Below are 25,416 nucleotides of genomic sequence, written 5' to 3'. Positions count from 1 at the left end.
TGCAGCTACTTGCCACGGGACAGCAACGCCACATCACTGGAAGCATAAGTTGTTCCTTTGACCTGACTTGGGGCTGGATATCACTTAGCTTACTTCTGCAGCCACCCCCCAACATCGTGCTGAATGTTAATAGCTTCATACATGATCATGGCTCTTCCTACCATTATTCCTGCACTTCACAGTGACCTCTTAACACTCCCACACCAGCCTCCCTACCCCACAGACTTCCTCCAGGAAACTGCTGGGACCCTCTGACCTATGATGTTGCCCTTGTTGCAGTCAGTATGGCCCACTGTCTAAGGTTGTATCTTCCAGGCCCTAAGCATAGCCCCAGCCTTCCGACATCAGGAGTCTGATGTCAGTCACAGTGGACGGGAATAGTCCCCATGGCATGTGCTCACATTGTCCCCACACCTTTCCCTTCTTTTTCCTAACTCCTAGTGGCTGCCCCTCAGTTTTCATTTGTGAAGACAAAAGTCTCCAGGATGTAGAGGCAGGAGCTGGTCATCCTGCACAGCAGATGTCACAAATGGTTCATTGTTTATCTCCAGTGAGTAGAATGTCTGGGAAATGCTCAGTGAAAAAAAGCATGTCTCTCTTAATCCCTCTCTGAAGATCTGAATGGCCAAATTAGGACTGTCCTTCACAGTCTGACCTCAAACAAGCCCCCAGATCTGTCAGCTAGTTCAAGAAGCCAAATTATGAGATATCATTATATAGGCAGAATTTATCTGGTATTGTCAACCACAATCAGCATTTACCATGGGATATAATAGGTGCTCAATAAATACTTGTTACTGTCTTTATGGAATTTATGGTAGACATAAACAAATCTAAGCAATCCGGTGTGGGGGAAAAAACTAACCATCCATTCTCCAAAAAGGAAAGTGTACCCTAGCTTTTCAGGAAAGTGAAATAAAGAATATACAGCAAAGAAAAAGATGTATTTCAACAAATCTTTTAGATTGCTGCTATGGCAAATAGTGGCAATATAGCATCCCCATTAAGTTACTCACATCCTGCCTCTGAATCCCACTGCAAGTGTTGTTTGTCAGCCTCCAGTAAGCCCTTTCCTGTGAGGGGCAATGGGCTCGGGTTTCCACCTTCAGTGATCCTCAGGGAACTGGAGGAGCCACGATTAGAATTCCCATGAAGCAGATGGCAAACTCCTCAAGAAAGAAAAGAACCTGGCGCTAATACATGCTCTGGGCTAGGAGTTCTGAGAGAGAAAGAGCAACAAAAGCCTTGGTCAAGGAGCACTTATAAAAAGGATGAACTGGACCTCATATTAGGCAGAATCTAAATGAAAGGAGGAGTGGCTGGGAAGAGAACAGGAAAATGATAGAAACATTGGCTTGACTTAAAGAAACAAGAATGCAAGTAATTTGCCACTGCTAACCCCATTCCACGGTTTGCTTTCTTTATTGACAAGCTCCTAAGCCCCTGAAATTCTGTCTTCTTGTCTTGATCTTATTTATATTTGTGCAAAGCTGTCTTAATTAGGGCAGCCATACAACCCAGCATGCCCAGAAAAGCAGAGTTTTCTCCTGCTGCCCCTGACTCCCATCTGGGTAGCATCCCCTTCCATTCTCCAAAATGTTCTTATTTAGATCATCAATTACATTATCTTCCGTGACTCTGCCTGACCCCTGCAGAGAACAGGATAAGGTCAAAGTCTACTGAACAAACTGCTTCTTGTTGGACAGACCCTTTGAGTATGATATAGTGTCCTTCCTCATCTCTTATTATAGTCTTTGGCTTAAAATCTGATTGATCTGATATAAGGATTGCCACTCCTGCTTTCTTCTGATGTCCATTAGCATGGTAAATTCTTTTCCACCCCCTCACTTTAAATCTGGAGGTGTCTTTGGGCTTAAAATGAGTTTCTTGGAGGCAACATATAGATGGGTTTTGTTTTTTTATCCATTCTGATACCCTGTGTCTTTTGACAGGGGCATTTAGCCCATTAACATTCAGGGTAACTATTGAGAGATATGAATTTAGTGCCGTTGTATTGCCTGTAAGGTGACTGTTACTATATATGGTCTCTGTTCCTTTCTGATCTACCACTTGTAGGCTCTCTCTTTGTGTAGAGGACCCCTTTCAATATTTCCTGTAAAGCTGGTTTGGTGTTTGCACATTCTTTCAGTTTTTGTTTGTCCTGGAAGCTTTTAATCTCTCCTTCTATTTTCAATGATAGCCTAGCTGGATATAGTATTCTTGGCTGCATGTTTTTCTCGTTTAGTGCTCTGAAAATATCATGCCAGCTCTTTCTGGCCTGCCAGGTCTCTGTGGATAAGTCAGCTGCCAATCTAATATTTTTACCATTGTATGTTACAGACTTCTTTTCCCGGGCTGCTTTCAGGATTTTCTCTTTGTCACTGAGACTTGTAAATTTTACTATTAGGTGACGGGGTGTGGGCCTATTCTTATTGATTTTGAGGGGCGTTCTCTGAACCTCCTGAATTTTGATGCTCATTCCCTTTGCCATATTGGGGAAATTCTCCCCAATAATTCTCTCCAATATACCATCTGCTCCCCTCTCTCTTTCTTCTTCTTCTGGAATCCCAATTATTCTAATGTTGTTTCGTCTTATGGTGTCACTCATCTCTCGAATTCTCCCCTCGTGGTCCAGTAGCTGTTTGTCCCTCTTTTGCTCAGCTGCTTTATTCTCTGTTATTTGGTCTTCTATATCACTAATTCTTTCTTCTGCCTCATTTATCCTAGCAGTGAGAGCCTCCTTTTTTTATTGCACCTCATTAATAGCTTTTTTGATTTCAACTTGGTTAGATTTTAGTTCTTTTATTTCTCCAGAAAAGGCTTTTATATCTCCCGAGAGGGTTTCTCTAATATCTTCCATGCCTTTTTCGAGCCCAGCTAGAACCTTGAGAATTGTCATTCTGAACTCTAGATCAGACATATTACCAATGTCTGTATTGATTAAGTCCCTAGCCTTCGGTACTGCCTCTTGTTCTTTTTTGTGTGGTGAATTTTTCCGTCTTGTCATTTTGTTCAAATAAGAGTATATGAAGGAGCAAGTAAAATACTAAAAGGGTGGCAACAACTCCAGGAAAATATGCTTTAACCAAATCAGAAGAGATCCCAAATCCTGAGGGGGGAGAAAGGGGATAAAAAGAGGTTCAAAAAGGAAGAAAGAAAAAAAAAAGAAAAATAAATAAATAAAAGAATTTTTTAAAAAGAAAAAAAAATAAAGAAAAATATAAAAAAGAAAATATATATATATTAGATAAACTAGTTAAAAAAGAAAAGGGTAAAAATTTAAAAAAAAATTTACCAGAAGGCGAGAAAAAAAAAATGAAAAAGAAAAAAAGTAAATTAACTGCAAAACTAAAAAAATCACAGGGAGAAAGCCATGAGTTCTGTGCTTTGCTTTCTCCTCCTCTGGAATTCTGCTGCTCTCCTTGGTATTAAAACCGCACTCCTTGGTAGGTAAACTTGGTCTTGGCTGGCTTTCTTATTGATCTTCTGGGGGAGGAGCCTGGTGTAGTGATTCTCAAGTGTCTTTGCCCCAGGCGGAATTGCACCACCCTTACCAGGGGCCGGGCTGAGTAATTCGCTAGGGTTTGCTTTCAGGAGCTTTTGTTCCCTGAGCTCTTTCCGTAGAGTTCCAGGGGACGGGAATACAAATGGCGGCCTCCTGGTCTCCTGCCCAGAGTAGGCAAGAGCCCAGGGCCCCACTCCTCAGTGCGCCCTCAGAGAACAGCGCCCAGTTACTCCCGTCTGCCTGACCTCCGACCGTGCCCTGAGCTCACCGAACCTGCGGCTGGTTCAAGGTAACACCAAGCTGTGAGCTTACTGTCGGCTCTGACTCTGTAGCCGGCTTTCCCGTTCCAATACCCGCAAGCTCTGCGACACTCAGACACCCCTGATCCTTCTGTGACCCTGCGGGACCTGAGGCCACGCTGACCCCGCATGGGCTTCGTCCCGATTTAGCCTCTGGAGCGATGTCCCTCAGCGGAACAGACTTTTAAAAGTCCTGATTTTGTGCTCCGTTGCTCCACCGCTTGCCGGGAGCCAGCCCCTCCCCCTGGGGTCTATCTTCCCATCACTTTGGATTCACGTCTCTGCCAGTCCTACCTTTCAGAAAGTGGTTGTTTTTCTGTTTCCAGAATTGCTGTTCTTCTTCTCTTCGATCTGCTGATGGATTTGCAGGTGTTTGCAATCTTTAGATAAGCTATCTAGCTGATCTCCTGCTAGCTGAAGTAGTCTCAGCCTGCTGCTTCTCTGCCATCTTGACTCCTCCCAAGAGACAAAGAATATAGAGGCAGGTCCTGTACATCCTTCACCCAACTTCCCATAATATAAATCCTTCAATGACTTTTTATTGCCCTGTGGATAATATCCAAAATCCTTATTCTGACCTCCAGAGCCCTTGAGATCTGCCCCTGCCCCCACTGTTCACTGAGCTCCCCCACAGTGTCCTTTCTTTAGTTCTTCAGTTGAGCAAGGATCTAGGCCTACCTCAGGCCTTTGCTCCCAAACTGTCTTCATTGCCTGGACCCTTTCTTCACCATTCATTCCTGTTTCTCTGGGTCAGTAATTTCTTTATCCTTTACGCATCAACTTTTTTATGTGCTTTGTCTAGTTTAGCAAGCTTTCCCTGACCATTCATTCCAAATGAGATCTCCGTCATAGTCTGTCTCATAGCTCTTGTCATCTAGAATGTTTGCGTATGTTTAACTTTTCATATCTGACTCATTCTAGACCTTAAGTACTATATGAGGAGGGTTTTGTCCATTTTTCCCTGTCACCCAAGCCGAGACCATTATCTGTACATTGTAGGTACTTCAGATCAAATTAGAGAGCTGTCCACATGTTAGTCTGTTTCTATCAAGTAAAAAAGAAATTGGATCATCCTGAGACTCTTCTGAATTTCAGCCTCTTCCTTTCATTCTCCTCCCCACTCCAATTTCCATAAACTTGTTCTATGCACAACCCAATTACAAGAAGGGCACTTAATTTCCTCTTTGAGTTCTCTTCAATAACAGATTGTGACTGGTAATTCATTTAGCATCATTGAAACCTGAATGTCTACTGATTATGTTCCAAAACACCAAGCTTACTGTAATAAAGACAGAGAAAACATGTCATCTCCTGGAGAGAACCTGGAAAATGATTATTTCTGGTGGAAGACTTGTTTTGTCTCATAGACTTGTGCTTCAGAGTCGTTCATGAATGAGTAATGAACTCAGGAGAAATCAATGAAGCATTCACTTAACCTTCTCACCTTGTTTTTCTGAGAACTGAATAAGAGGAAAGTTACTAGAGGAGATGATTTAGGAAGAGAAAAATATGGTTGCTGTAATGTACAACTCTTGAAAGAAGGAAATTGGGCAGTTCATCTAGTTTACTATAGTAGTTTTTCAGGCTTCAATCATGAGTCACCTAAGTAATTTTTTCTCTGCTCTTTAATTCCAGTGTTTATTTATTTTATTATTTTCCAACCATGAAGTGAAATAGCATGCAAAATCCAAACTACTTTTAAGAGGCGAGGCAATTTAAAAAAAAAAAAAAAAAGTGGGCTTTGCCTTGCTATATGACATACAACTTTAATCTAATGCCATAAAGCTTTTATTTTCTCAAGGAATTATTTAAACTGGTTAAAATACTCTCATCTCTTTTCCTGATGGATGATGTGTCACCCTCTGTAAAGTTTTTAATGATGTAGAATAACTGCAAATTAAATAGCACAATCAAAACCAGGCACTGAAAATAGTGGTGCAGGCAGTCAGTGGCGCTAAATACCCTGGCGTGAAGTGGGTGATATCACGTGTTGTGTGGACAGATTGAAGAGTGACTGTCTCAGACAGACATTACTTAGTGACTGGTGGGATGACCAATGTCTAAACCTTCCTATATCTGTGACATACGTTAAAGCCTTTTAGCCCCAGCATCACACCCATCTGCTAAGGGAAAAGCAGCCCCTGCTCCCAGCTTCCAGGTCAGCTTATGTGAGGAGCACTCAGCCAACATCAGGCCTATGGAGACCTTCTCAACAGGTGCCACCGCCTGGGATACATCACTCTAGTGATGGCTGAGTGGCTGAGTTTCTCATTTTTGTTTGTTTTGCCTTTGCTTTTGCTTTCTAAATAATTTTCTTGTAGGCTGCACATCAAAAAGCATGGTATTTCCTTATCGCAAAAGTCCACAGGAAGTATTTGGAGGCAGGAGAGAAAAGAGTCAATAGACTTTTTAAACACTGACACCCATGGCTAGGGGAAACTTCAGAGGCTATTTGAGAGGTTTCTGTTGAACTTGTAGTCCCATCCCTCATGATTTCTGTTATTTCAGAAAGAGTCCGTCTCCAGGGCCTCCTGCTGAGATGATGTCAAGAGACTGTACTAATAATGCATGCCATCTTTCCTTTGGGGAGTTCCAAATTCTTTTTGTATATTTAGCCAGAGTCAAGAGTAGAGACTTCTGTTCTTTTCAAGGATAGCTGCCAAAAGGGAAAGCCATCTTGCTGAGCAATAAGAGAACCCTTTAGGAGGCAAATATGGGCACAACGATGGCGACCTGTCACTTACTGGGTGCTTTTTGTGGGCATGCTCCTAGGCTGGCCCTCCAGAAGAGTGCCGACAAGGGAGTGTAAGAGAAGGAAGTATTCCCATCCCCCCGAGGTATCCGAGGGGACTCCTGGGCTCCAGGTCTTCCTCAGGCTTCTCACCTCTTCCTGCTCCCTCCAGTGTCCTCACCAAGAGATGATCTGTGGGTATTCTTCTTCCCTCTCTTGGACTAATTATGTGACACTGGAATGCCAGGATATTTGGGCCTTAATTTACTGGAAACCAGGGGGAAGAGGGAAAGCAGTAACCCCTTAGATCGTCTGCAATAACCTGGACATTGACCGACTGGCTCCCTCGTCATCCCCTTCAGGGAAGGAGAGGGCGATTTGGAAGCAGACCTAGATTGAGGGCTACTCTATGGTTGCCATTTGCAGTTCCACAGACTTTGTTTTTTCTTAAATCCGTGTGATTATGTCATTTATGGAAATTATTGAAGTTCCTCTTGTTTATTTTCCAGTACCTTTTGCCAGGCCCAGAAGCAAATCTGACTTATTTCAAATCTGTCTTTCCTTCCTACTTTGCTCTAGTGTTTCTCCATAGAATTACCCTTGTGATTTTAAGGGAACTTGTCCTCACTGTACATGGGCACTTCCTGATCTTTGAAAGGTTTTAACATTCCCAACCTCAGGCAGTAAGAGCCAATAGTGATCCCCCCCATGAATATAAAACGAAGAAACACCTCTACTCAATTCCAGACACACCTTGTCTTTAAAGTTCTGCTCAAATTTCAGTGGGAAGGATTCCCTAATGGATTCATTCATTTAGTGTTTACTTTGGATATTTACCAAGCACATGCTAACAGTTCTAGGCACTGTTTGAGGTGCTACTGGTCCACCAACCATTAGTTGTCATTCAGACCTGCATCTTCTTAACACTGTCCTAGCTTAACCTTTTCATTTACATGTTATTTCGTAAGTGCCCTCAAGTCATCCCTGGATCTCCAGTGTGACTTCCTATATAGGGATGAAGCTTCTCCAAGACAATGACTACTTATTGGGCTTTTGTTTTTGTCCCTCCTGGAGCCCAGAGCCACTAGTCTCTACACAGTAGCAAGTCAGTAAATGTTGGACTGACTGAACCAAGGACATGAAGCTCCCCACCAAAGGTGTATTTCATTTCTATAGTAGGGTTGATGATGCTGATGTGTCATTTTCTTTTTCTAATATGAAGATTCTGTCTATTTTGTCTGCTGTCTAAATGGAATGAAGAATAGCATGGGAAGCATTTTGGTGTCCCTGGTAAGCAGTAAACTTGACATGTGTAACATACATGAATTTTATGCACTCTTTATTTCCTGGTGCATCCTGAGATAGCCTTGGTCTTACAGGCCATGTTTTGATCCCCTCCCAATTAGAGTTTCTGAGACAGAGAACAGAGTGTGATCTTGGCCTTCTGAAGTGTCAGAGTGCTCATTAATAGAAAGCCAGTGTATAAAATTATAGAGAAGGCAGACAAAAAGTTATTACAAACCTGAGAGAATCTGATGGAGAAATAATGGCCTTTTTTCTTTTCTTTTTCTCTTAGTTTTGGTAGTAGGAAAAGTTTCAAAAACATACAAAAATGCCCAGAATAATATAATAATTTCCAGTGTGCTCATCACTTAGCTTCAACAGTTACCAACCCAAGGCCATCTTGTTTCATTTATAAAGGCCCGCTCACTCTACCTCTCTTCCAAATGTAATGTTTTAAAGCAAACCCCAACATCATATAATTGTACCCATAAATATTTCAATATGTATCTCTAAAAGATTTTCTTTAAAATCACCCCAGCATCATTACTATGTCTTCAACAAATCAATAATCTCATAATATCATCACATTTCCAGTTGGCGTTCCAATTTCTAATTGTGGTAACTTTTTTGATAAATCTGAAAACTGAGTCAAAAATTACACTTTCATTGAGAAGGGAGCCACAAAGGAGCCAAGACAGATTTTTTTCTTAGAGGAAAGTAGAATAAAACCATAGGAAAACGATTTTGGAGAATAAAAGTGCAACAGCTCTGATCCTCTCCCCTGGTCTCCAGAGACTGGTCTAACCTCACCTGCCAAGTACTCCTTGCCTCCCCGTGCTCGCCCCCTGGTGGCAGGTGTCCGCTTCGAGGGCGGGGAGGGGCTTCTGTCAACTCTTCTGGAAACCTTCATTTCTTAACATGATGGGACTCGTACTATGTTGCTAGTAGTTTAATATTTGGCAAAAATGTGTGACCAGATTTTTTAAAGTGTTGATTGAGTACATAATTTAAAGTCAGAATATTAAATAAACATCTCTGCCTTTCCTTCCAGCAGGCAGCCCAGAGAACAGCTCTCCACGCTCTGTCTGACAGGTACATTTTGTCATTTTTATGAACTATAAATTGCTTTATGAAACATTGAGCCCTATTTATTGTGGCATATAATTCATAATCGGATTTTGTCCCTAAAGTATCTGTGAACTGGGATGTTAAACATTTTGCATGCTTGGATTTGTCATGCATGTGTGGAGTTTATTACTGCAAAAATCGCCTTGTTGTATTTCATAGAAAGTATGAAGAATCCCTTGTTGTGTAATGAAACAGGAGACAAGTAAACTTAGAGGAAAAGACCTGCATGGGGCAGTAAATTCTGAACTTTGGAATTGGTGGAGATCTAAGCTCATTTTTCAGCAATAAGTGCTTCATTTATTTTGAGGTGTTTTCTTCAGACTTTTTCCATAGTGTTTCATCAGTAGCTGTCTGTCTTTTGATGAAATTCTCACTTGAAGTACTTCGTGCACATATCCCAGTTCATGGTCCCAAGTGCCTGACTTTTTACTCCTGGCTTTGGCTTGTGTTTTCGGACTTGTGTTATTGAACGAGATGTATAAACCTAATCAATAAACATACTTAAGCTGCATTTCACATCCTGCTCTGCCCAAAAGGCCCAAAAGGCTGTGTGTGGAGATAGCTGAACAGGGATATACAGAGTTCCCTTCAAGAACAGACCAGACTCTTTTTGTTTTGGTTGGTCTTTGAGCTTTCATTTACTAAGATTGCGGTGTGTGTGTGTGTGTATGTGTGTGTTTCTTAAAGAATTGTCAGGAGGTGAAGAGGAAGCCCCAGTTGCTGTCCACAAGGGAGGTTCTTGCTGTGTTAGAAGCAGCTGGAGATGTTCCCCTGGCTGGCTGGTTGGGATGTCAGCATTATCTAGCTAACTGTTACCACCTTCCTTTTCTTCTCAGTTCTTTTTTTTTTTTTGAATGAACAATAATTGACTGTGTCGACTAGCTCAGTTCAGTGCTTCTCCAAGGCAAATCCTGTCACTTAGGCAAATTATCTGTGCACATGGGTGAAAAGCATTTTCTCTTTGGTGGCAGGCTGAGTATGAGTATTTTTACTGCAGTTGAAAAAGCCTTCCCCATGACAACCACACAAGCTTGTGTGCTCTGAGAGGGGCCACCACATGATCTCCTGGAATTGCTTCTGGGATTTTCACAAAAGCTGACAACTATACTGCTTCTGAGTCTGTTGGTAGGAAGGACACACTGTATCAAAACATTGAAAATCTGACACATTAATTCCTTTCCTCTACATGTTTCTTTGAGTAGTTAAGTAAGAGTTTCCTTCAACAAAATGCACTGAAAACCAAGTGAAGGCCCTTAGTTGACAATATTATGTTATTGCCAATGATTAGAAGATTTCTTTTGGAGGTATTGAAAATGTTATAAAATTAGATCATGGTGATGGTTTCACAGACCTCTGCTAAAAGCCATCAAATTGCATATTTTAAATGGATGAACTTTATGGCATATAAATGATATTTCAGTGAAGCTATATATATAGACACAAAACCTCATTATGACCTTTGGTAGAATGAATAAAAACCTACTTCAGGAAAATAGGGAATTCCTTTGAACACATGGCTGCAAATGCAAAGACTAGAACTAATGCATTCTAAGGCTGCTTCCCAAAAGACACATGATTCTGTCCTGGATAGAAAACGTGCATGATTTTAATGATGAACAACAGTACTATTCCCTTTGACTTTTTCTGATACTATATCTAAAACCCCTCATCAAAACCAACAGTTAGTCAACTAGTAGTTAACATTTTAGCCCCTGTTATTGTATCAGTGCTAACAGCTGAATACTATGAAAAAAGAAGTCCATTCCCAAGAAACAGGTTCCCAATGTAATCTCTCTTCTTATGAATTTCTCCATCTTTAAATGTTATAGAGGATTTCTCCCTTATGTCTAAAGGTTTTTCTGTTCAAAATTGGGGGAGTTTGGCTCATTTTAAAGAAATGAGTTGACTTCGCTGTTCTAACAATGCAATTGTGTATACCTTCTCTCTATTCTGTTTTCCACAAATTCAGAGCCATACAAGTAATTTCCCAAAGTGAGAAGTATCTGTAATCATTTGGAGATAGAATTTAAAATCCTTTTTTAAAATAAGGACTTAAAACACCTACTGAGTTTATGAGATTTATATTTTCTATTTTCTTAAATTAGGGAATGCTAACTTACCAAGTAATAGACATCATTTTCTAGCACATTACTTATTCTGTTGAGTAAACCAGTATTTTTTAGAAAATGATGAATGTGACTCTGGATCACACTATGGCATGTCTCGCCCAATATCTGCCTGTCAGAGGAACCACCCCAGCACGGCTATGGGATTAAGCAAAAATTTCCCTGGGCGCCAGGGCAGCTCAGTGGTTTAAGCCTCTGCCTTTGGCTCAGGTCATGATCCCAGGGTCCTGGGATCCAGTCCCACATGGGGCTCTCTGCTCAGCGGGGAGCCTGCATTCTCCTCTCTCTCTTTCTCTGCCTGCCTTTCTGCCTACTTGTGATCTCTGTCTGTCAAATAAATAAATAAAATCTTTAAAAAAAAAATTTCCCCCAAGTTGTGACCTTCCTAAGGTAGAGATCTTACCCTTGTATCTCTGGCTACTCGGAACAGGGTATGAATCTATTCTACATTCAATGACATAAACTATTCTGTTTTCCTGAACTGTTGTTTTCAGCCTGTTATCACTTCATGCTATAAAATTCCATTATGATGAGGCAGCACTTTTCATTTTGTCCTAGAAAGTGGCAGCACTTTTCAGACCTTAAAAGGTGCTTTCCTGAGTTCTACAGTTGGACAGAATAGTCCGTGTTGGTTCAGGCTGTGCCACCATGGACTTCTTGTCTCCTGTCCTGCTAATCTGTTCACATGTGGGCCCCTTTCACTTCCCGTTAGCCTTATAACCACCTTGAGTACCTGGTGAACACAAGGATATTTGATACAGGAGTAGAGTCATTTTGTTTCAAGATGTGAACTTGATGATGACCTTGGGGTCATTGGTAGGTATGAGCATATACTTAAGGAAGCCAGGGGTTGTTCTCTGCTTCCCTGTGAGAAAACCTGCATCTAAGTCTTAGAGACCTGACCCGATAAGACAAGTTATAAGAAAGAGGGTTGGCCTTTCCCGTTTCATTTCAATGGCAGGTAGAAATCTTGTCCCTTTGGGATATCTGAGATGAGAGAATATCCAGATGTCTTTTGAAGGCCAATCTTATCTATCTTTTCATTTCTCTAGTTTCTTGGTTTAAATAGACATTCCAGCAGAAATCCAGTATCTGACAGTTAAGACTGTGCTTTAAAGTTCTGTGCTTTACAGCAATCAATACACAACCTTGATAAATTAAAACTGTGATATTTCCATTACCTAAACGTAAAAATCTTCTGTAGTCATCTCTAATGAAAGCCTGTGGCCTTGTTCAGTTTTGCCTGAACAATGGGCTGAATTAATGGTTCCTCCAAAATAGCCAGAGTGTTGAAGACTGGATCACACCAGGAAGGCAAATGTGGGCTTCAGCCCAGCTAGCTTGTGCCACCCTGCAGTGACAGGAAGCCTTGAGTGAGGGTAGAATGGCACTGTTATTCTTTCCTACTGCTCACTGTGGAATTTTTCATCTGTTTTATGCCTTTGAGTGTCAGCTGGCCTACCAGAGGCCCACTGATTCCCCAAATCATGAAAAAAGTAGGAGACCAGGGCACGAAGAGTTCAGAATTCTCAACAAGGTCAAACAAGCCAATTATAAGAAAACCTCAATCTACAAACGACACTCTCTTTCTTACTTAGTCACTCCTTAGAATGTGCCTCCCAGGTTTTTTTTTGTTTTTTTTTTTTCTCCTTATGGATGATTGTACCAGGCAGGGTAGAGAGAGGCAGAGGAGAATAAGGATAAATGGGCATGAGGCTCATTTATAAAGGTGTGTCTTTGCTGTAGACTCGCTGCACTGTGAAAGCTGCCACATCGCTGTAATGTGGAAAATATGCAAAGTGCTGTTCAGAGAAGGAAGGGTATGCGTGCAGCATATGAAGTGCCTCTGAATATGATTAACTTCACCTCATAAGTAGTAAATAGTAGATAACTGTGATCAAAAAAGGGATTCGTGTGATTTATCAAGCTGAGCAACTGTGCATTTGCAGGGAAGCTGGAGGTCAATCTGGAAATCTAGGGCAAGAGGAGCACTAGGAAATTGCCAGGACTAAGAAGTTAATCATACCCTTGGACTGCTTCCATCTGTCTCCGAGCGACAGAGCTGCTGCAGAACGAGCAGGGATGCTTTATAGCAGGAGATCAGGAATTAATATTTTCTGTGAAACCTCAAGCATCATTTGCAGTAACTTGGGTTTTATAAAAATGGAGCATAATTTCATATGAATAAATCACATTCAGCTGGAAATAAGAGGAGCTGGGGAAGTGCGGAAATTGTGCCTGACTTAAAAAAAAAAAAAAAAAGAATGTAAGAAAGCCAACATGAAAACAGTTGTTGAAGCGATGGCACTTGGAGGGCACGAGTGGCTGTGTGGTTAAATTGTGCATATAATCATCTTCTGAAATGTCAGTGTCTGACTCCAGAAACAGCTACATTTTTATAGCCTTGGAGATGCATCACCAGACTGTAACCTGTCTGCCCATCTGGCAATATCTCAGGTCCAAGATCCATTTATATTGAAATCCAAACAACTGCCATTGATTGATTCACTTGTGCCACGAGCAGTTAGTGAGCACATCCCGCGTGCTCAGCCAGGTGCAGAGCTGGGGCAGAGACACAGTGGTGAGCAGAAATGGCCGTACACCTCTGCTCAGGGCTTTACTGTGTAAAGTGATGCTGGCTTTACAAAAAGAAGGGCCTCTTTGGGCTCATTCAAATAAATCTCACCCATCAAATCTCCTCCTCCCATTAGGGAGAATGTAATAGAATTAAGGAAATGAGAAATAGACTAAAAGGAAGGGGTTTTCCTTCCACACGGGGCTGGTGTTTGTCCAAAGGCAGGACTGGAAATGGCCCCAGAGCAAGGTGAGGAGGATGGGATGATGCATCGGACTGCAACGTGGGGGTTTGCATCCAGCTTCCTCTTCTTGACCCCTTGCCAAGTGGACCTCTTCAGCCATGCAAAGGAAGCATGCTGGGGGTGGCCACCAGCATAGAAATGTAACTTTCTGGTTAACATTTTACACAATGTCTCTAGTGTCCTGAGAAGGGAGTCACAGTTACCATGTACTTCTAACAGTTGGTCTCTTCTCAAAGTTTCCAAAAAGGGGTGGGGGATGCAGGACTTTTTAAGAAATTTTAAATTTCCTTTTTGAAGATGCTGCTAGCATGGTGTTCTAGAGGGTGTCTATCAACCCTTCCCTTGAGACCCATAGCATTGTCCAGTGCAAGGGACTTCTTACTTATACTGAAGTCTTTTTGGTATACCATGTAAATTAAAAAGAGCTTTCGAGTTTAGAAGCACTATCACGTTGACTGTCTCATTTTGTGATCCTCACAACAACCTCATAAGCTAGGAAGCCCATTTTACAGAGAAGAAGACTGAGCCTGAGCTAGGTGATGTGACTCATCCAAGGTCACAAGGTAGGATGTGGCAGAGCTGGGACTAAACTCCACATCCTCTGATTCCCAATGATTATGATTCATCTTCCACCGCAGCAACAAAGCAGATGTGAATGGGGCTAGGCGCCATGTTCTACATTCTAACAAATAGTTAACTCACTCTGTGCTAATACTTTGTTTCTACTAATAGTTCTAATAATCCTGATGTTTCTGGCTTGGTTACCTTTTTATCCCAAGCACCTAGCATAGCTCCTAGTGATTAGAAGACACAGGAAGTCACTTGAAGAATGAATGAAAACAATGAGCAAATAAATGAATGAACTAGGACTGATGTTTTGGAGTTGAAAGATGACAGCTTTGGGCTGAAATTAGAAAATACTTTTCCTGCAACTAGCTATGTACCACTGCAGCAGACCACCCAGGAGACTGAGGTTGATGGTCAGGGGCTCACCACTAACAGGTTAAAGCAGGTGTTCATGCCTGTAAGATGCTACAGAATTGAGAAACACTATTAATTGGCACACAGATGAAGAGTGGGAAGAAATGAATGATTTCCAGGGGTATCTGGGTGACTCAGTCTGTTTAGTGTCTGACTCAGTTTTGGCTCAGATTGTGAACTCAGGGTCGTAGGTTTGAGCCCCGTGTCCGTGGGGAGTATGCTTGAGATTCTCTTCCTCTCTCCCCGCCCCTCCCCCACTCATTCTCATTCTCTCTCAAATAAATAAATAAATCTTTTTTTTTTAAATGGTCCAAAAATAGGCAAGAGATTAGTGAATGGATAAAGTAGATGTGAAATACATAAATAGATAGATAGGTATCACAGTGGAATATTATTCAGCCATAAAAAATGAAATCTTGCCATTTGCAACAACATGGATGGAGTTTAGAGGGTATAATGCTAGGTGAAGTAAGTCAGAAAAAGACAAATACCGTATGATTTCACTCGCATGTGGAAATTAAGAAACAAAACAAACAAGCAAAAGGAAAAACAGAAAAGAGAGAGAGAGAGACTCTTAACAACAGAGAACAAAGTGATGGTTACCAGAAGGGAGGAGGGTGGGGGATGGATGAAATAGGTGAGGAGGATTAAAGAGTGTGGTTGTCACGATGAACACAGGGTAGTGTATGGAAGTATTGAATCGCTATATTGTACACCTGAAATTAATATAGCACTGTAGGTTAACTAACTGGCATTAAAAACTTGGGGAAAAGAAATTCAAAGGATTAAAATCATCTAGTGCAATTAAATTAGAGTGGAATTAAACTAGAAATCAGTACCAGTGGAGTCACAGTGTCACAGAGAGGGGGAGAGACCAGATGCCCTCCAGCCCCTCACTGTCTCCCCACCCCTCTCTTCATTTCTGTGATTCTTACCACTGCCACGACTTAGGGTTCTGTCCCATACTGTCTCCGCCAGTGATTCCTGCTCCTTTTCTTCCTTCATTCATTTGAAGTATGTCTTCACCACTGAGCCCTTGCAGCGGGAAAGGCATTGTGCTGGTCTCTGTGGGAGACACAGAAATTCATTACCCATTGATCCCAGCCTCCAGGAGCTTACAAGGTTGTGGAAGAAGCTCGGGCATCTGTGTAACTGCTGTGCACATTAAACGTCGCCATGTGCACACCTGGCCATAGGTCTTCCTAGCACAGCAGTCATCTGGCGGTGCTACGCTCTGCCCTTCCTGGACATCACTTCATTTACTCCTCACAACAACCCTCTCAGCTAGAAAGGAGGGATTCAACAGAAGTGTCTTGAGGAGATGGCATTTTCAATGGAGTTTTAGTTGATTTCATTTCCTAAATACTCTCCGTAAAATCCTAGTGAACTAGGTGACCAGAGACACATCACTTACCTGAAGTCTTACAGACATAAAGCCTCAGGGTGGCCTGACTCTGGTTGATGATGCTCTTAGCTGCTTCTGTCATCGCCCTTGCCCCCCCCCAATCAATTTATGAAGAATTCAAAGCCACTGGAGGGGTGCAATGAGGCCCTGAAGTACTCTCCGAGCAGAGGAGAGGAAGCGGCAGTGGGGGAGGTGTTGGGAATAGCATATAAAGGATGGGTAGGGGTGCCTGGGTGGCTCAGTGGGTTAAGCCTCTGCCTTCAGCTCAGGTCCTGATCTCAGGGTTCGGGGATCAAGCCCTGCATCGGGCTCTCTGCTCAGCGGGAGAGCCTGCTTCCCCGTCTCTCTTTTTGCCTTGCCTCTCTCCCTACTTGTGGTCTCTCTCTCTGTCAAATAAATAAATAAAATCTTTAAAAATAAAAAATAAGAGGGCGCCTGGGTGGCTCAGTGGGTTAAGCCACTGCCTTCGGCTCAGGTCATGATCTCAGAGTCCTGGGATCGAGTCCCGCATCGGGCTCTCTGCTCAGCAGAGAGCCTGCTTCCCTCTCTCTCTCTCTGCCTGCCTCTCCATCTACTTGTGATTTCTCTCTGTCAAATAAACAAATAAAATCTTTAAAAAATAAATAAATAAATAAAATAAAAAATAAGAAAATAAAGGATGGGTAGCATCACCAGACCCAAGAAGGGAGAAGGGAAGTAGGGACCTTCTCCACGGAATGAACTGCCTTGGCCTGAGCAAGCAAGGCAGTGGGAGTGGACCGAGAGCTGCAGGCCCCTCGTTCTGCTGGGGTATAGATGTCTAAAGGGAAAGGGGTCTGAGAGCCAGCTCCAGACAGCCACCCCCACCAAGGGGTGGGGTCGCCTTTTACTACACAGTGTTCCCTTCAGACGTGGGATTGAGTGTCATCTTCCATGGAAACCTTAAATAACCAATACCTTTTCCATCAGCACCTCATGTAATTGTTGGCAGAGGCCTGCTTTCATCCTTTGCTCACCTTCTTTATTTATGTCTGGTCTCAACAGCAGACGGGAGAATAGGAAGCCCATCTTAAGTATTAGGTAGTACTTTATACAAAAGGAGTACTCAGTAAGACTTTCTCAGTGCCTTTCAAACGATAAAGGCCAAGAATTCAAATTAGGCCCTCTTATCACTGCTCTCTGGAAAAAGAATACCAAACCTCTGGCCTGGCTCTCCCTAACCTCTCCTCATTATGCAGAAAGGATGGGATTTTGAATCCTTGAACTTGGGCTAGAGTGTACTTCATGCAAGCTATTTACCCATTTGCGTCTGAACTTCCTCAGTTGCATAAACAGGATGATAGTAACGCCGTCCTTCTTAGGTTTATGTCCAGATTAAATGAGGTGATAAATGGAAAAAGTGCTCTGTTAATCTGTCCATATGAGAGTAATTACTCTGTCACACCACTAAGAAGAGTCACTCATCAAGATACCAGGAGATACCCTCTGATTTAAGTCCTACCAAGAGGCCTAAAAGCCAGGGGAGGAAAATATTACAGTATGGATTTAATATATGAAACTCTAAATAGCTAATAGTGTGGGTCATGTTCTTACATTGATGTTACAGAAAAATAAACATCAACAAATCCCAAGATCTAGGCATTACTGTTGCTTATACCATTCCTATTTTGTAATATATTGTCATCTACCCTATTCTCCTCCAAAAGCCAATTTGTGGGTCTGTGGGTCCTAGATGAGGCTCTGAGCTGTCTCTACCACATCATCTTCCTACTTCAGTCACAGAAAAGTCAATCTGGGTCAATTCCTGACACCTTTGTTGGCAGGACTCCAAAGAATTGGTCTCATTTATTGTTTCAAAGTAAATAATCCATATTTCAAAAGCAAACAGTGTTTCTTAGATACTGTGAGGATCCCTGGTAGAGATCTGTTCAGGGGGACCTTGCAGAGGGAGAAAAATTGCTAAGTCTTTGAGCCAGTACTCTCCTAACAGGGCCCAATGGTACTCATATATAGTCACAAAAGTGGACCCCCTTGGCCTTATCGCCTCTTCTGGAGAGGCCGTGTAAGCATCCCCCACCGCCTTTGGGTGGCTGTTAGCTCAATTGACTGCGTTAACAGTGTGAGCAAACGCAGGCTGTTGGGTCTAAAACTCAGCTTTTAAAAAGCCCCCCTAGTACTAATTTCCACAATAAAACTGAATGGCTCCAGAGAAGCCATTGAGTTCTATCAGGTAAATAACACACATTTTAAAAGGTCCCAAACATGTATTTCACACAATAGAACAGAGCAGCCTGGAAGGAACTGTTATAGTCTTTTGAGTAAGTAAACAATGAATTGTATGAAGCCACTAATTGCGCTTCAAAATGGTCTAGTGGGTCTGGGGACACCTGAGGGTTAGTGGGGATCTGCTTCCTCATGTCTGCACATGGGGATGCCATAGGAGGGACCTCTGAGTGAAAGTGAGTGCCTGTGAGCCCACAATTATGAATGCAACTTTCTTAAGAGTGTGTGGTCTCTTTAAAAAAGACTGTTAGTGGTGATAGCCACACAACCATGTAACTGTACATAATGAACCATACACCTGAAAATAGTTAAAATGATAAATTCGATGTTACATATATTTTACCACAATTTAAAAAGTTAAAAAAAGATAGAAATGAACGTATGTACTAATACACCAAACTCTTCAGGATATTGCCCTTTCTCACATATCTCTGGTCGGAAGTACTGCTCTCTGCTCTCCATCCTGGGTTTGAGGTGCTGGAGTTCTAGTCTGGAGATTCTTTCCTTCCTTGTCTGCTAGCAGGAAAAGCCTCTCGCAGGTGTGTTTTGTCCACAGTGGTGAGGAGACCCGCCATCCCACCCCTGCTCCCGTAGCCAGGGGGGAGATCAGTGATTACCCAAGAGCACAGCTAATCATCCACATTACCTGAGTTAATGAGCCTAAGGAAGGGGGGATCAGAAGAACCAGACACCTATAGAAGGCATCCCCTAATTATTATTACCATAATTTAAATTACCAGCTTTGACCCATTGCCATCCACACTGTGTTCCCCTCTGCTGGACTCATTCTCTCAGACTAAATTGATAAAGTTATGAAGGCAGAATATTTAAATAGCAAAACTCTAAGTTATTTTTATGAAGGTCTTTGTCACCATGTCATATTCCTTTGAGCTCCATATAGCTTTCACTTCTAGACCAAGAACAACAATATAGCGTACACTTGTTAATTTAGTTTTTTTTTTTTTTAAGATTTTATTTATTTATTTGCCAGAGAGAGAGAGAGAGAGTGAGAGCGCACAGGCAGGCAGAGTGGCAGCAGAGGCAGAGGGAGAAGCAGGCTCCCCACAGAGCAAGGAGCCCAACGCGGGACTCGATCCCAGGACGCTGGGATCATGACCTGAGCCGAAGGCAGCTGCTTAACCAACTGAGCCACCCAGGCATCCCGTTAATTTAGTTTTTTAATGCATCCAAAAAAGTTATTTATGTACTCAATACACAAGACATCTCAAAGTTAGCATTAAGAGAAATAAAACTCTGGTGAAATTAGCATAGTTTTCAATATTTATTACTGCTATCTATTCTTTTTCTTTTTTAACTGAAATACAGTTGCCACACACCTAGTTGCATCAGTTTCAGGTATACAACATAGTGATTCAACAAGTCTGTTCATTCTGCAATACTTTACCACAGGGGTAGCTACTGTCTGTGGCCATACAACACTATTAAAATACCATTGACTATTCCCTAGGTTGTACCTTTCATCCCTGTGACTTATTCCTTCATAATTGGAAGACTATACCTCCCACTCCCCTTTAGCCATTTTGCACATCCTCCCACCACCCCCCCTTCTCTCTGGCAACCATCAGTTTGTTCTCTGTATTTATTGGTCTGATTTTGCTCTTTATTTGTTTGTTTCTTTATTCGTTTATTTTTCAGATCCTACATGTAAGTGAAATCATATGATGTGTCTTTATTCTGTCTGATTTTTTTCACCTAGCGTAATACCCTTTTCTTTTTTAAAGATTTTACTTATTTATTTGACAGAGAGAGAGAGTCAGGGAGAGAGGGAACGTAAGCAGGGGGAGTGTGAGAGGGAGAAGTAGGCTTCCCACTGAGCAGGGAGCCTGATGCGGAGCTGGATCCCAGGACCTCGGGATTGTGACCTCAGCTGAAGGCAGACACTTACAACTGAGCCACCTAGGCACCCCACATAATACCCTCCAGGTCCATCCATGTTGTTGCAAAAGGTAAGATCACATCCTTTGTTATGGCTGAGCAATATTTCATTGTGTATATATACCACATCTTCTTTATCCATCCATCTATTGATGGACACATAGATTGCTTCCATATTTTAACTCTTATAAATAATGCTATAGTAAACATAGGTGGGCATATATCTTTTCCTTTAGGTAAATAACCTGTAATAGAATTATTAGACTGTAAATTATTTCTATTTTTATTATTTTTTTTGAACTTTCATACTGTTTTCCACAGTGACTACACCAATTTACATTTCTGCCAACAGTGTACAAAGCGCAATCTTTGCCAATGCTTTTTTTTTTTTTTTTTTGTATTTTTTATTCTTGCCATTCTGACAGGTATGAGGTGATATTTCATTATGGTTTTGACTTGCATTTCCTTGATGATGAGTGATGCTGAGCATCTTTCTATGTGTCTACTGACCCTTTTTGAGTCTTCTTTTGAAAATGTCTATTCAGGTCCTCTGCCTTTTTTTAATTAGGTTATTTGGGGTTTGTTGGTATTGAGTTGTAGAAGTTCTTTATTTATGTTGGATATTAATTCATTATCAGATATGTCATTTGCAAATATCTTCTCCCATTCAGTAGGTTGCCTTTTAATTTTGATGATGGTTTGCAATGCAAAAGCTTTTTATTTTTGTGTAGTCCCAATAGTTTATTTTTGCTTTCTGTCTACTCCCTTTTAAAAATATATATTTCTGAAGTAGAATTACACATACACCCTCTTGAATAGATAGTTTTCATTAGGCTGTTGCTTAATTTTAAAATTTTAAAAATTTTAAAAATTTTAAAATTCAGTCCTACACCAAATATGTTGATATTTACTAGTTGTCAGTTCTTTTAAAATGTTTAAACTGATTACACAGGAAAAAACAATCTGTAATCACCCCCCCCCACACACACCTTTATTCATTTTATGTGTTCACCATTCTCACTGACCCAGATCTGGGAAACTGAACTGAACATAAAAGAAACCCAAGAGCAACAAGTAATATATCTTACAGGTGGGAAAAAAAGAAGATTATTCAAAAATACAAAGTACATTTTAGTACACATGTATATTTCTTAACACCCTGAATGCCACTGTCTTTAGATATTTCACCCATGTCTATGCCTTTATTAAGTGGAGAGCCAGTTGGAGAAACATTGTGGTAGGTGGATAGTTTTCAAGCCAATAGATACATGGCAGGGAGGAGAGTGTTTTGTTTTGTTTTGTTTAAAACCAAACTACTTAGCCACTTTTAATGGAAGTTTATTTAAGTTATGATACCACCAATACTTTTTGCTTTTTGTTTTTGTTAAATCTCCTTTTAGTGGAGAAAACTAGCCAAAAGCCTAGAGCCTTCCTTCTCTGCTTTAAGAGCCTTTGGGCCAACACCTCCCACCCATCTAGTCCCCCAGTAAGTTCCCTCCCAGACAGTCCCACCCTGGCATTTCACTCTAGACACACAGAGCCAGCTGGAACAAGCTTCCCCTCCAGCTGCTAACTCTGGGCACACCCCTGCCCCTCCTCCCTTCTCCTCCTTTCCCCAGTCGGCCTCCCCGTGACCCACTCCTCTGACTGCCCTCCCAGAGGCAGCCTTGGGCCAGCACTGGCCAAGCCGCCTGGCTGATGTTTAATGATTATGTTTTGGAGCCCGATGAGCTCCCCTGCTGCTGTTGAAAGGTTAATGTGCTCCCCGTCAACTGGAGCAGCCTGACCTTTCTTGACTTCATCCAGTTCCTTTCCCCATGCTGGCTCCCAGGCAAGTGACTGGCAGGCCAGCTGCTATACCATATCCTCCCAACAGCCCAGAGAGTGCAGCACCCATCTCTGCCTTTGACAGCCAGCATCAGAGCCTGGACATCTGCACCCGTTATTCTGACACCCATCAGAGCTGCTGAATTGAGTAGCGTTCCCCGCTGTGCCTGCTCCTTCTGTGATTTCTCTGGATGTGAGTTTTCATGCTGCTCTCTTCCTATTGCCCCTTTCTTCCTGAAAGTCTGTGTTCATATGTCCATGCTCGTTAATTAATTATAGGTCAATTAGATGACAGTGTTGAAACCAAAGCAAGTACTTATATGGGGACAGTGTATGGCCCCTTTTCCATTTAAAAACCAGTTCTGCCTGCTCACTGGCCCTGATCCAATTCATTGGACAGGACCTCCATGAAGCCTAGCCCAGCCCAATAGTCTGTAGGCCCAGCAGCTCCCCAGGGGCTTCCCTATGGCCCCATTTGCCCTGTTCACAACCAGTGAGTCAGAGGGCCACTTGAGGCCACAGTTCCTCATCTTACAGTGGAGACAGTAACCTCTATTCAGCTAGCCAGTCCTGGCGTTGGGCAGGAAGAAGAAAAATGATGTGTGTGAAGGCATGAATGTTACCCAAGCACAGAGAATTAAGGTATTTATTAGTTTGCTGAGGGAATATGTGAAGGAGGTCCCTATTTTCTTTGAGTCATAGCCCCAGCCACTAAGCTGGTTAGTGTAGTTCTAAAAGGACAGTAGGTGTGGGCCTTTGCTATTGTTGGAAGGGGAGCACAGCGTTGAATGATAACCCACCCCTCCCTGGCAAAGGCATGTAGTCATTGGGACATCATGTTATCCTCTTTCCTCTTGGAGTGCCTTGCTGCTGCCACGAGCACTGTGCTCGGGCTTGATGTCTTTAATCCCATTTCATCCCCACGACAAGCTCTGTGAGAGGCCCCACTACTGTCCCCATTTTACACATGGGGAAATTGATGCCTAGAGGGATGAGTCACTTGCCTAAGGTTGAGGAAGGAGTAGAATCTGGCCGGAGCCCAGATTTTCAGGTGGAAGTGTGGCCTTGTGCAGGGACAGCCTGGCACACTGAGCTGGTGATGAAGGCACATTGCTCTGGTCACCTAAGGGCCTCATCCTTGCTCCACCCCCACTGCATCCCCTTAAAAAGGCAATCACACCTGCCACAAACTTGTGTTCACAGCCCAGACCACGGGCTGCTCTTGCCCTTGTCCATATGTCAGAGCATCAGAACATAGGTCCATTTAAGCAGAGCGAGCTGTGTGTTGGTGCCATGTTTGAGCACAGAACAGGAAGGAACATTCATCCCTGCAAGTTTCCACTAGGGGCTGACTGGATGGCACATACCTCATCAGCTTCTGTTCTCTCCAAGAAAGTAGTTCTAGGGATCTTAGCCCTCCTTCTGTGCTCTGCACTTAAAACAGAAGATGACAAAAAACTTGAAATGTGCCCCGGTCGTGCTTAGATTTATATGATGAGGAAAGGAGAGTCAAACCAACAACATTATTTCCTAAGATTCTATTTCTTGAATGTTTTTTTTTCCTTCCAGCTAGCTGGAGAAATACTAGTTATTCACTAACATTTCTAAATGAAGGCCAAATTTTGCTCACAGCTCTACAGCAATTCTGTACCTCATGGGTCTTAAAAGTGAACCCAACCCATGTATGGTTCCTGTGGGCACTAGTCATCAGTTATCCCCATTTCCTTGCCTGTGTAAGGGAAAGTGAAGCTCTGGGCCATGGATACCACACAGACTTTCTAGATATCAGAAGTTCTGGAACAGTAGAGATTTAATCAGCGTGATTCCTCCTGTCCCAGTCAAGCCCTGGCTCTGTCACAGACTCACTGTGTCGCTCCAAGCACAGAAATCTTACTTCTCCCATACCTGCACACACGTGGTTTCTTCTGCCTGGAACAGTTTTCCTCTCCTCCACACCCTCCTCCCCTCCAAGTTGCCTGGCCTACTATCCCTAGCCTAATACCAGGTCACAGCTTAAACATCCTGTACCCCATTAGGCCTTACCCCCTTTTGTCATCTGTTGTGAAGTGGTAATGTTTGCTCTATCTGCCTCAAAGCTTTTGTCAGTCCTTATGGGGTTATTTTTTGCAAAAGAGCTATGTAAAACAAAAACTTATTACAAATAGTACATATTTTTAGTAAAACAGGCACTCGGAAGGAGGGAAAGATGAGAAAGGAAGGAAGGAAGGAATAAGGAAGGGAGAGAGGGAAAATCTTGAATTGCTTCTACCACTCTTGATGAGTAAAGAAAGGCAAAGTAAAAACAATACATTCCATCCATTACACTTAACCCTTTACCCCCAACCTAAGGATGGCTTCCAGCTTTTCTCCAACAGTAATTAGTAAAATAAGTTATACAATGGCAATGGGTAGTAAATATTATAATATAAAAGCCATTACTGAAGAGGCAATTTTAATTCAGAATTATTTTATTTACATAAGACTCCAGTTTATTTAAAATCCTGGCTCCACAGAGCCTCCTTGAGCTTCCAAAACTGTCACCACCTTGGCTACCCAAAGGCAATTTGCCAAATGTTTTTCTACCTTTATGTTAATGAGAAACTTGGGGAATCCAAGCAGACAGGTAGGTGGGTAAATTATAGGCAGGAACTGAGCCTTCTCAGAAGACTGTTGGGCTACTCTACAACAAAAGCTTGCATTCTGGGCTTCTGGACCAATAGATCTGGGGCCACAGAAGCAACATTTCCCATGTGATTCCCTATGCTGATTATAGCTGCAATGAGCTTACATCCCAATGATCACCCATGCTCCATTATAATTTCACACTAGTGCCTCCTTTACTCTTAGAAGTGTTCTGGCTTAAACCACAAGGAGATATTACTTCACACCCGTTCACATGGCTACTATCAAGAAAATAAGAAATGAAATAACAGAAAATAAGCGTTGGCAAGGATGTAGAGAAATTGGAACCCTTGTGCACAGTTGGTGGGAATTCTAAAATGGTATAGCCACTATAGAAAAAATAGGCAGTTCTTCAAAAAATTAAAAATAGAATTACCATATAGTCCAGCAATTCCACTTTTGGATATTACCCCAAAGAATTGAAAGCATGGTCTTGAAGAGATATTTGCACATCCATGTTCAGAGCATCAT

At 42.2% G+C, this 25,416-nt stretch overlaps 1 protein-coding gene across 32 annotated transcripts in view; it reads left to right on the top strand.

Moving 5' to 3' along the window:
* AFF3 (ALF transcription elongation factor 3) overlaps positions 1-25,416 on the top strand; it is a 571,712-nt gene that overhangs the window by 474,499 nt on the left and 71,797 nt on the right. For 20 of the 32 annotated variants that reach the window (XM_082747043.1, XM_082747033.1, XM_082747054.1 and 17 more), the window contains one exon: positions 8,871-8,911. In XM_082747043.1, the coding sequence (XP_082603169.1) occupies positions 8,871-8,911 (41 nt within the window). The remainder of the gene's footprint in view (positions 1-8,870; positions 8,912-25,416) is intronic. The other 12 variants (XM_082747049.1, XM_082747045.1, XM_082747035.1 and 9 more) reach the window with 1 other exon arrangement.

The sequence above is a fragment of the Mustela nivalis genome, assembly GCF_964662115.1.
Source record: "Mustela nivalis genome assembly, chromosome: 8".
Lineage (NCBI taxonomy): Eukaryota > Metazoa > Chordata > Mammalia > Carnivora > Mustelidae > Mustela > Mustela nivalis.
The sequence above is the reverse complement of the archived record's forward strand: the minus strand, read 5'-3'. Positions and strand labels throughout refer to the sequence as shown.